Source organism: Macrosteles quadrilineatus, unplaced genomic scaffold, assembly GCF_028750875.1.
Source record: "Macrosteles quadrilineatus isolate MER2022 unplaced genomic scaffold, UCM_ALF_1.0 Scaffold_8__2_contigs__length_117827958, whole genome shotgun sequence".
In the NCBI taxonomy this organism is placed as follows: Eukaryota; Metazoa; Arthropoda; class Insecta; order Hemiptera; family Cicadellidae; genus Macrosteles; species Macrosteles quadrilineatus.
Window position 1 is genome coordinate 35,418,905 of NW_026542601.1, and position 13,006 is coordinate 35,431,910.

Here is a 13,006-nt window from a genome sequence, read left to right on the forward strand (position 1 = left end):
TCTTTGCATCAAAGAAATAGTATCCTTCCCCACCCCCCCCCCAAAAAAACGTATCAATTCAATTTATCGCATAAAATAAATCATATGGGATTATTTACTACAAACTCGTTTAATTATCTACTTTGAAAGAATAGTAGTTCATAAACTGAGAAAAACTAGATTTTTTATTGTTTTGCTATTTATATCTTTACGTGTTATATTATTTCAAATGATTTGCTAGAAAGTCTAACAAAATGGTTATAACCTTAGGAAACGTGCAATTTAATATGACAAATTCCATTAATAATTGTTGGTGTATTCAATTTAAATTTATATGTTTCCAATTATTTTAGTTGTAGATGTAAATGAAGTATAAGATTAAAGGTCAGATATTTAAGGACGATACAAATGCGTTATACAATTTTTAATCATCAGCAAGGGTTGATTAACAATTAAAAATGTTCTGTGGTTCCTTAGATAAGCACGAAACTTTGGTGGTCTTTGAGCAGTTGAACAATATATTTCCACGATATAAAGACTATAATTTCAAATTTAATATTGATAAACTGTAATCATTACTGCCATAATATATGAGTATTTGGTGAGAATTTGTGAAATTCTCTGAAATCCAAGTTTTTGTGATGATCACACGGATTAAATCAAATTAAAAAAATTATTTTACACTAGTTTTTTAATTTAAATAATTATCACGAATTTCTTTAAATTACCCAAGGTAACAAACACCCACGATTGAAATACGCCCATCATTAATCAAAGAAATCCCTTCTATCTTTACACAACTAAATTTACGAAAGCGTATTTACTTCAGTACCAGCACGGACTAATTTCTACACATGAAAATACTACACATCAATTAATTTCATTCGTTTGTCATATACTGCATTCTGACCATACTCTAGTATTCGTGTCACACACCAGTATACGAACACAATTATTTATCTAAACAAACCGGAAATATACAATACAACACAATAGTACAGCTGTACAGGAAATGTACAAATTCTAACAGGTATTTACATTCGTTTGTTTCATGAGATTACATTCATTTTGTCAGACATTCATTCCATACTGTCGTCACCACATTAGTGGCAGTACATTCCCATTCAGCCATTCCACTATCGTCCATTCCCATTCCATTTCCATTTCATTCCAGACAACCATTCATGTTTAGTACTCAGTACATAATCAATTTATCCCATTGTTTAGTATGCATAACGTTTTTGGTGAAACTTTTAAAGTTAAAATTTACATATAGTATTCTATCTCGTATATTATATTTGTTGCTTTAGAGTTGCATTACTTCCCATACGGTATGTGAAAAATTGAATACAACAAATAATAAACGTAATAAAAACATAAAAAGATAAAAAAAGTTAAAAATCAACACTAAAAAGTTAAATATTTAAAGCGATAGTGAAAAGTGTTAATGTTGTTTGTGCACCAAAAACAAATAAACTATTTGGGTTTGATTGTAGGGGAAAACAAGAAGAATATGCAGAAAACAAACAAAATCCCTCACCACCAAATACCTTAACAACTCTTAACATCAACCACAGTTTTTGTCACAACAACAAATACAACGCATTCAACATGTTAGAGAGAGACAGAGAGAAAGATAGACACGAGCGAGAGAGAAGGAGAAGAACAACAATTGAAGGTTTTTTTCAACAAGTCAGGGAGTTTTCAAGGTCGTTTTCTTACTCCGTGACCCTCGCTCGTATCGTGAACTCCTCGCCGATCTCCCTGCAACATCACAGAGTATGAAGATCATCGTGAGGAACACATAGAGTAAGAGTTCTCTGGACCGTAACGGAAAAACAATGCGGGGAGGTAAAAGAGTATACACAGAGTAAAGTGTTAGAAAGGCATAGAGTATTAAGAAAATGGCGATTGGTTTAGGCTAGAAGTAGGGATTACAATACAACTATTTGAATTGTTGGATACGTCGGTTTTTACATCCGGAAAAAAGAATAATGGACATATAGGGTACTGAAGCTGAATTGCATACACGGAACGTGCATGGAGTAACACGTTCAGACTAAAACTACTGTAATTAAAAGTAGACCAGTCATTAAATATAAATTATAAGATTAGTGTATTTTGATGCACAATGTTGAAAGAGAAACTAAAATTGAGGTTAAATGACCTTACAATAAGTAAGGTTCTGGAAGGTTTATATTTGATTCTCGGTAATAATGTAAAACATAAAATGTAAACGAATGTAGTAAAGGGTAAAAATGTCGTCCACAATTGAAGTAAACTGACAAATTGCACAACCAATTACAATGTAACAATGGCCTTTATGTAGGCACAGTAGACGTAGATACAACTGTACATCAAAGTATTTAGTTTGAGAGTACGAAGAAAAGAAAAAAAGTTTTAAAAAGTAGTTAAATGCGATTTTGAAAATTTCTTATAATTTAATTAACATTGGAACATTGGAACATTTGGTGTATTTAATTAACACCAAAATGAAGTTTTATTTGCGTAGAATAATAAATAATAACAACCCTTAACAAATCCATGCGGTGTTAGCAAATATGATATTTAATAGGGTAATAGGGTTAATTAGGGGTGATATAATTTATGTTAACTACAAAATCTGCAACAACAATCAATCCGTATTTTTTTTTAAACTGGGGATTACCATTTTGTTTGGTGTTAAAAGGACCATAACATACGTTACATAATTTCTAACCAAAATCGTTGAGACTTGTTCCTAAAATTAACAATTTTCTCGTTTATAGAAAAATCCCTACTAAAAAATCTTTCCGAAATTAATAAAAAAACTCCTGAAGATACCATAGATTATTTACCCACATATTTATTAAAATTGGACCACTGATGTACACACACGCACAAACATACACACACTCAAATACAAACACGCACAAAACCTTTTATGGGTTCAAGAGGACCCAAACGGATATTTCTACCCAAAACTCGAACTCAATAATTTTGACGAAAACAATAGCCTAATTTCTCCATTGAAGGAGAAATGTGGAAATCATGATTTTTTTTGAAAAATTCTTAAAAGTCTAAATTCTATTAATATAAGTTTATAAAATAAAACTTAATACTTAAACATTTCTTAAGATCTCGTTTTATAAAATAAAAATTAAATCACTTCTTTGGTTGTATATTTAACTTAAATTTCTATATTTCTTCTCCCTGAAAAAGTAGGAATTGAAAAAGGTTAGAACGGTATTGAGACCTTAAGATCAAAATTACAGCAATATTAGTTCCATAACATAAAAGGGTCGGCAATTTCAAATAAAAGTTCTATTTCACCCGGTAATCATTGAAACGCTCTGATTGGTTGTTAAGGGGAATAGAAATACGTGATTGGCTTGCCCAATTTAAATCGTGCACAGCTTCAAATGTGATAGAATTATAAAGGTCAAAGAGTTTTTGACAAAATCAATTCTAAAAATGGTGTTACAGTTAAAAGCTACACCTTTTAACAATGCATACAATTGTGGTAAAATGAGAGTAGTGTTGATATTTTGTAAGGCTTTTTAAAACTTACTTTTTATTGTTTCGATTAGGATGATTGCTTTAAACATCTCTTTTACATCCATCATGGTATGGTTGGTCTTATGCACATACGCTAGAGGAACATTGTGAATAGTTATTATACTATGTTTAATACTATAGTACAAGCTTTCCACCAGGCCCCAAGAGACCGCGGTATATCCAGAACGGTAATTTCGTATCTATCCACTTGGTGCCATTACTATATTGTGTTTGATAGAATCTGTTGGTCTGTAGATAACACTTTTCCATAAATGGAATTTGCACCAAAGTTTACTGGCACATACGTCTTTGCAGCGTGACGTATACTATTATCTACCACCCGTTGTAACCGCGAACTTAACAGAGTCATAGGCACCCTTTGGGCCATAGACACACTAAGGTAAATCTTATGGTGAAATAATTTCCAGAAGTAACTATCATTTCCATTTTATCGTTTACCATAGGCTTACAGACAGAAATCAATCTTTTCATGGCCACAGTCTTGATAGCAAAATAAGATTCCCCTTAGGTGACGATTCCCCAAAAGTCATAGAAAACGCACTTTTGGAATAAGCATGAATTACCAACCACTGGCTCAAGTCAGTGGCTCCTCATCATGTAATTTGCCCGCTATAATCCGAATTAGGAAAAATTGTGCCCCCAATTATGTAATAGCCAAGTTTTAGAATAGCCAGGTCTCAAAAGTTTTTCTTCTTCCGAACCTCAACTCTTTCTTCGCTCTTAGAATCTAAAAAGTTTCAGAAACCATCTGCCTTATCTGGCATTTCAGGTTCCAGACTAGTTTTGAAAATTGGCTTTTATCGGCTGTCCCTTATTTTTTACAGAAGATTGAAGTTTTCCCTCTCTTTCAAAGACCCTATACACAACTCCTTGCAAGAGGGTCTCGGCTTTCCAGCTCTTAGAAGGAGATCGTCCTCCACTCTACAGGTTGAGTAGTGTCCAACCAAATAGTGACATCGGCAGAGTTTCTACCGCTTTCCTAATCTGCAAGAGGGGTCGTGTAGCCAACTAATACTCATTAAAGCCGATTGGGATTTGACGAGTTGAAATGGAAACCATATTTTAGCTGACCATAAAACCCGGCACTTAACCTGCATATGGGGAAGAGAAATATCCAAGTGATAGCGTTCAGACTGTTGAAGACGAAAAACAAGAAAACCGTGCCATTAAGCAGGCTTGGGAGATTTGTAGACTCATTAAATGTATTTGAACTAGGAATGGAAGTTTGAAGAGTCACGGGAAAGGACAGTTGCGTTGAAGTATCACTTAGTCTCCAATTGATACTGTGATTTATTCTAAGGCCAAAGCTTACGGAAAACTGATATTAATTGGCCAAACGATTGATTAAAAAAATAAACCTGCATTTTTGACAGTGATCTTTAGGAGCACAAATTCACATCATATACGTAGGAAATGGATAATATAAGTTTTTATCAGTTTATTTTCGTATCTTTTGAGGATTGTATACACAATGTCCTAGAAAATAATGGATGAAAAATTAAAATAATTACTGCAGTATCTTTATCAGACAATCTTTTAATAAGTTTTATGAAATAAAGTTTTATTTTAAAAAAATGTTTAAACAAGTATAATGAATTGTTTTAAGTTATACCTGTTATCTGTTATGAAACGTATAAAATCTGTCAACAAATTTGAGAAATTAGTGTTGTGTTTAGTAAGAATATAGCGATGATCAAACTATAAATTAAATGTGATTTACATTCATACAAACATGACTTGCTTGCATACCGAAAAAAAAACAGTACAGTTCATATCATACAGTTTTGTAACCTCCTATAAATTAGTGTCTAAAAAGTTGAAAACAATAATTTTAACGGTTCTACTTACTTAGGATATGTGACGTTGGGAATCGGTTTTAGAAAACACCGTTGTCGAAGAATACCTTCCCAAAGTTGGACTCCGATGATTCCGAAAATGAAGAAAACGAAGAAACAAAGAAGAAGAACGTTACCCAGCATAGGCAGGGTGTCTAGAAGAAGCATGACTAGGATCCGCATGCCTGCAACACAAAGGTTTATATTTAAATAAATTGTCCAAATAGGGTTCAGCCTTAGCCACCAATACACAATACACCAATACACCAATACAGCCAATACACAGTGTACTAGATAAGGCTATGGTTCAGCTGAAAAACGTTTGCTGTAGGTCTCGTGATAAGACCTAGAACCGGGACCGCTTCAATTTTGCGTTCTGTTGTCTCCAGAGACTAAAACACCATTAGTTTAAATGTATATCATATTATTCATAATATACATATATACTTAAGTATACACGTGTCCGTCAACTTGATAACTGAATTTAAAATCATTTGATTATAGTGAAATTTGGTGCATACGTAAATAATATAGTTATTTGAACGAGTTTGCGAACTAGCACGACTGGAGTATAGGGAAAGGGTTTTATAGGGTAAAAATTGGTTTTACCATTTTTCACCCCCCAAAATATGAAATTTGCGAGTTTCTTTCCAAACCTTTTTGTAAAACGTTTCTCAAAAACCAATAATTTGGTATATTAAAGCGCCATTGTACGTCTAATGGTGATGGAAATAATAAACAAAACCTAAAACAGTTTAAATTTTAATGTTAATCTTATAGAGAATAAATAAACTGTTGTTGTTAACGTGATTATGGATATATATGATCAAACATTTTTTAGTAAATTTATTATACCAAGTACATTGAAATATAATTCATCATAGCAGCAAACCTGTGTATCTTATTCACTAAACCTAATGTTATTTAAGTGAGGAATAAATCTTAGTATATTTTAGTTTAAATCCGATAAGGAAATATCTTAGTCAGCAAGTTTGCTGCGGCGAATGTATTTTTTATCAAAAGGAGAATTTAAAGAAATGGTAGTTCCTGCATATATGGGGATTTGGGAACTACAGTAGTTTCAAATAGCCAATGCAGTCACCTTAGTGAATCAACGTCAACGGACAATATATTCTCTACTGAGCCTCCCTATTTTTATATTTAAATTCAACCATAAGGCAGGGAGAAGGAAATTAATAAGGTTCGTCTAATAATAATTGACAATTCGTCATAGACTTTTTCCCCTATTACTTACATAACTTAATTCAATTTTTACCATTAACAAAAGACTGAAATTGCCAGGGATTATTATATAAGAAATAATTGTTGATAAAAAATCGAACGATACAGTGTTTAAGCATATTTTTTACAAAATATAATTCCTTAATAAAAAAAGGTTAAATTTTAGACCTGTAAAATTCAAAAGGGTTATAAAGCATATTATAAAGGACACTAGTGGATAAACATTCATAAAGTTCAACATTTTCTCCCTCCAAAGTGCACGTGTTACCAGCTGATTGCTTGGCAGGTGAAGTTGGCAGCAATGTATTACATTTGTTAACATAATGTTGGCAATCCTGACACGACCACCTGTTGCCAACCTGATAACGCTAAAGTGTTACGTGACTATAAAAACCGCTTGTAATTTGATCACGCACATTGGTGAGTTGAATTTGATTTTCATATCCCAACACCTCTAACACAGTTCCGATTGTCTACTCACATTTATCACATACATAATAATAACTAGCTTGAACCCACGGCTTCGCCTGCGATGGTATTACCATCATACAGAATAAGTATTAAACAGAATATTAAAACATTTTTTTATTGAGATCTATGTCTATAGTAGTGCAAATAATTATCCGTAGTGGCTTCACCAATGAAAAAAATAAAAAATATCACTTTTTATTGCATAGATAAAACATCATGTTACAATTAAAAAATCTACATAGATTAAATTACAATTAAAAACTAAATGAAAACCATCTAAAACACAACAATATGTTTAATCTCCGATTAAAAAATTACAAAATAAAATCTTGAAACTGAAAATACCTCGAATATTCAGTTTCTCCAAGGTAGGGGACTATAGTCTTTCATCGGTTCTTCTAATACAGGTAAAGAAACTTTTCCACCAGAACAACTCATTCCAGCAGGATCATCTTTCCATTTTAATGCTCCGTAGTGTACACTCTCTGTCCATTCAATATATTTTTAATAATTCGAGTTGTCTATTGTAGGCTATATTGTTGCGTCGTATTCCATTGCATCATTTTCAATCACACTCCAAGTATTTCTGTTGAATCATTGTCGCCAATTACTGAATTAAAAACATAAACGTGACTATAAACCATCCTCCTTTGACATTTCTCATTGTGTATGGCAGCTTTTCGTTGCTGCTTTGTTCAAATATCTGTTATCATAAAATAATGCAACAAAATTAATAGTGCTGCACCCTGTGGGTAAACCTTATAACTATTGGATGTCATAGATCGAACCTGTTTAGTTTAAAAAGCTGACAAAAAATTCTTTGGTTCCTTTAAAATATGAATACTCATAAGGTTAACATTGAAAATTCCTGAGCCACTGGGGTGGAGCACGAGAGGGTGTTTTAGATAAGAATAGCTTTTTATGTTAATCGGAAATCTGACCTATCATAATGCCAAATTTCACTCCAATCCGACCAGTAGTTAATGCGTGATTGAACTTCAAACAAACAAACACACACACTTTCACATTTATAATTTTAGTATGATAATAATAATTTGGGGAAATTTTTTCCTTAATTTTTGCACGGTTTTTAAGGTATACGAGATTCTACTTCTGTATTACGACACCGATTTCCCATTTTTCTCTAGACGAAACTGACTATTTTAAGTGTATAGTTAAAAATACCTTTCATTGTTAATTACAGATGAATCAATTAAATAAATAACTAAAACATAATTGTAGTTTCACATTAAAAGTTATCTTACAATAAAAATAGTGTCATTATAGAACACCAGACAGTAAACTTGAGTACCCGAAAAACTACATAGGAACTTGACACACTATCTACATATACAATAAATTTTATGGATGTTGGGTAGATATTAACAAAGATTCTGTATACGAGAATCAACTGTAAAAAGAATGAAGCTAGACATGACACTTTGTTTGGTTCAAATTAAAATTTACTTTAAAATATGCTTACAAATAGGTATGAAGTAAAGTAAGTTTTACATTACAGAGGCACAAAAACCAAATTTACGACCAATGATTTTTCTAAATAATTTTTAAAAGAGTACTCAGAAACTGCAAAGTCAAATCTTCTACTTTTGAGGTTGCATATAAATATGGTGATTCAGTACACCTCTAGGATTACCTCTTTTCTGAACATGCAGGAAGGGTTGCAATATGCAATGCTGTATAATTTTACCATCAGGGACATCCGCCAGCTTTTGCACAAGCGTAAATGTTTTCCCATAACTACTTAGACCACGTATTTTCCATAATGTCATGCCCATATAAAAAACTAATGTTAAGGGTTGAATTATGGTATACATTGAAGTATATGGTACGGTAAATATTAGTTCGAGGAGTTTTTTGATAAGAAGAATTTCAAAATATTAAATTATTTATGAGGAGATCTGAACGCAAACTGCACATTTTCATACAACTCAAAATTTGTTACTAAGGCAAAATTCGTTCGCTTTATTCGTAAAGCAATATTTTTTAACTTTTAAAGACGAGGTGTGTTTTAGTCAGTTATTAGGTGAAGATATCATCTGACTCACCCTTCACTCACTTTTGAGCTAAAATACGATATAGGCCGTGCTGATTAAAACTATATAAATAATATCTAAAACAAGCAGAAAAAAATGAATTGTTGCGTACCCATCTCAATTGATAATGATAATGTAATGAAAACTAATTTATAATAAATAAAATTAGTTAATTGTTGTCATGCAAAGTGATTTACCTAACTCAATCAGGCTACAAATAAATATCGCTAGTAAGAGTAGCTTAGACTTTTTATAATACATTTTCATGAACGGTTTCGTCTTTTGTTAACTATCCAAACATCATCTATCTAACTACCTGTTTACAATATAAATGTTAAGGATGAGCTGTCATTAAATTACAAATTGGTCACCATCACTGGATCTTTGAAAATTAACTCTAAAAATAAATCAAACGCTAGGAAGGTGATGCCCAAAATGAAATTACCTTTAATCCTTTGCTAGATCATCAACTTTTAAATGTCCCCTCCATAGTAAAAATCTATTGAGAAGTACGTGCGTAAAAGGGGTGTTTCAGAGAACCTTAGTCATTAGTATTTTCTTTTATTCAGGTTGTCTACGTCATAGTTGAATGGGTAATCGTGTTCTTCCAAAGATTAATCAATTGATATGACATGTTGCTCATTAGCCAACTCCTATGACACCATACGTATTGCAATAATTGTGCTTTGGGCTGGCAGACAAAGCCAATCTTGTTTCGACATGCTCAAAGCAGATATCCGGTTCAACATTGGGTATAGTCTCGTTTGGCAAGAAATAACAAGCACAGTTAAACACTGTTTCTGTTTATAATATACTATGAGAATAATATAAGTTACAACAATTAAACTTTATGGTTCTACAGACTATCGTATAATATTTACATTGTAAAAACATTTAATACTTAGTTTGATATGAAGATAATCTTAAGTTCTTTCAAGATTGGACTTGAGAGGAAACCCGACAAACAGAGAGTTGTTGTGATTGGTCGACAGACCGGAAACTCACAAAGATCTCTTGAGACTTCCTGTGTTTACTGAGTCAATATCCTATAAGGTGGCTTAGATATAATTATTCTTTGCTGGCTCACTTACATTAACTCAATAGTTGAATTTTACATTAACAATTTTATCCATATAACAAAGATATTTTTACATAATCAAAAGCTGTAAAACCATCCTAAAATGTTTCCTAAGGTGAGTCGGTGGCTCAGTCGGTAGCATCATGGACTTCGGGCTCAAGCTCAAGACAGCGATTTCATGGGATCGGACCCTGGTCACTGCCACAAATATTTTATCAGTAAAATTCACCTTCGTACTGTACCGGCTCACCCCTTGCTTTGCTGGATACGATCCACGCACGGGCAGTTAGTCTATGTGGATGGGGAAATGCAAGGTTAAAAGAGGCCACCAAGCTCTTTTTTTAAAAAGGTGATGTAAAGAAAGAAAAACTATAACAATTATTCAACTTATCAGTCAGTGAGTGCAAAGAATTGTTTGCAATGGTAATTTTTGTGGTCTGGCTGTTGGACAGGCATGTTCAAACGTGCTTGGACATGTTTGAGCAATCACATCCTAACATGTTTGAACACGTGGGTTACACAAGCCATCATTATCACTGAATACACCTCGACATCATTACACGCACACACGCACACACTGTACACGGTATTCTGTTTATCCTCTGTAATTACTTTGACCGCTTTAGTTTGTATTTTACAATTTGAACAGTTTGTGAAAGCTCAAATAAATAAATATAATTTAACAAAGTACTGTTTATCAAGAAGTGGCATTACCAGTCATTTATTTAACTATAAAGTATTAACTATAGAAATAGTATTTTTTTTACTATAAATAGCCGGAGCAGGCTTTCGTTTTCTATTTCGATAAAAGAACAGGCCTCCTGGGGTTTGATATGTGCAAAACGGTAATGCACTGCTTTATATTTTAAGCTTTGTAATGTGTTTGTTAGTACGTGTGACATGGGTAACTTAATATTGGTCATAATACTAAGAAATCGTGTAAATCTCTTTTTGAGTAGTTGGGCGAACTCCCCTTTTATCCCATAAAGCGAGTCACGTACAATAATAATTTATAAGGAAAATTTTGATCCTAAACGTGATTTTTTACGTTCCAAACGCCTCCATATTATAAAATCTGTATTTGATCAAACTTTTTACCAAATAACAGAATCCTTGCGTAACCACACGTATACAAAAACATACTAATAATGATTGGCGAACATTTTACACATAAGGTTTTGAACAAAGACCACCTTTCATGTTAAATCAATGTCACGTCTGGATTATGATTGATTGAGATTGCCAGTTAGCAAGATAATCTAGCAAGTGTAAGCTAAGCATATGCTTGGTTAGTCTGTAATCAATGCTGTGGTTTAGTCCTGATAGAACAATCACATCATCCAACACCTCGTTGATATAGCTACGTCATGATCGCACTGTCTCAGTAATTGATTATTACAGAGCATGAAGACTGAGCTTTGCTTCCAGACTGGAAGCCATTACATATCAGGCTGCATACATTTGTATCAGGCTGCATGTATTTGTAAACATTAGTGTTCGATTATTGAAACTAAAACGTCTAAGGCTTAAAACTAAGAATTATTGTAAAGTTGGCATATTTAGGGGAACGAACTGGTCTAGTGGTTATAGTGCGGGTCACTGAAGTCCCGGGTTCAAATCCTGCCAAGTCACCAATGGATTTTATCCAAGTGATAATGCCGCAACCCTTAGGTCTAACCTGAAGTAATGTGAAAAAAATATTCCAGGCTCGTGCCTAGCGTCCTAGGACAAAACAGTTGCCATAGTTACCCCCACCCAATAATTGACCTCCTCCTTATTTATTTATGGCTACTACAAATCAATTTTGACTTTATATTTCATCTAAAGGGCCCAAGTTCGTAAAATTGTCATCTGAAAGAATGTTAAAAGCAGTGGAACCTTCATACCTTACGTCCTAAGGTAACCGAGGTGGGTAAAAACGGTTTTACCTGAACTCACCGCTATCTTTCACGACGTCTTTAATACTTTTCAATTAAATTTCGACATGTTCGATCGGTGACAACCTCTTGGAACGAACAACATACATGGTTTGTTAATCTCATATTCATCGTGTTCCGAATACCTTTAATCACTCACGTCCATATCAATACTTTTCGGCAAATCTACACACTCTAAGCTTAATTTATATATGCCATATGCTTTATATTATTATTTGGTAAATGGCCTTAACCGTTTACAAAAAATTTGATTGTATCACTTAAATAATATAATAGATTGTAAATTTAACATGGCAACATATAACATTAAAATTAAATTGGGATTTTAATTGCATTTAGTTTGAACGGAAAAAAGGAACATACAGTAATTGGTGGTAATAATAAATAAAAAGGCATTTATTTACAAGCGAGTTTCATATACATGTTTTTCAAACTCACTCGAGTCAAATTAAAACTAAACTAGCCTAATATATACACAAATATTATATACAAATAACTACAAAGAAAAAAAAATTACAATTTACATTTTACAGTTGTTTTTTCTTCATTGCCGCCCTGAATGAACCATATGATTTGGAGCTCTTTATGTCCTGTGGGAGGCCATTATACAACTGCGGGTCGAAATTACTTTTTACAACCTCAAGCCTCACTTTAGGAAAGTGAAGCCTGCGGTCAGAACGAGTACCACGCAGACAGAGCTCTCCCCTGTACTTAAGCCTCTCGCTGAGGTACTGAGGCTCTCCCAGCGTGAGCACTTTGTGGAACAGGCAGCCGGTCAGCCTCCTGCACATGTCATCCATTGGGATGAGCTTTGCAGCATCTCGGAAGGAGGACACGTGGTCAAAGCGGTTA

The 13,006-nt window shown here is 33.3% G+C and overlaps 1 protein-coding gene across 1 annotated transcript in view; it reads right to left on the minus strand.

The window, feature by feature from the left end:
* The window catches only part of LOC129000314 (voltage-dependent T-type calcium channel subunit alpha-1G-like), a 167,071-nt gene that overhangs the window by 75,026 nt on the left and 79,039 nt on the right, over positions 1–13,006 (minus strand). Inside the window, exon 4 of the mRNA XM_054427276.1 lies at positions 5,386–5,557. Coding sequence (XP_054283251.1) covers positions 5,386–5,557 — 172 coding nt within the window. The remainder of the gene's footprint in view (positions 1–5,385; positions 5,558–13,006) is intronic.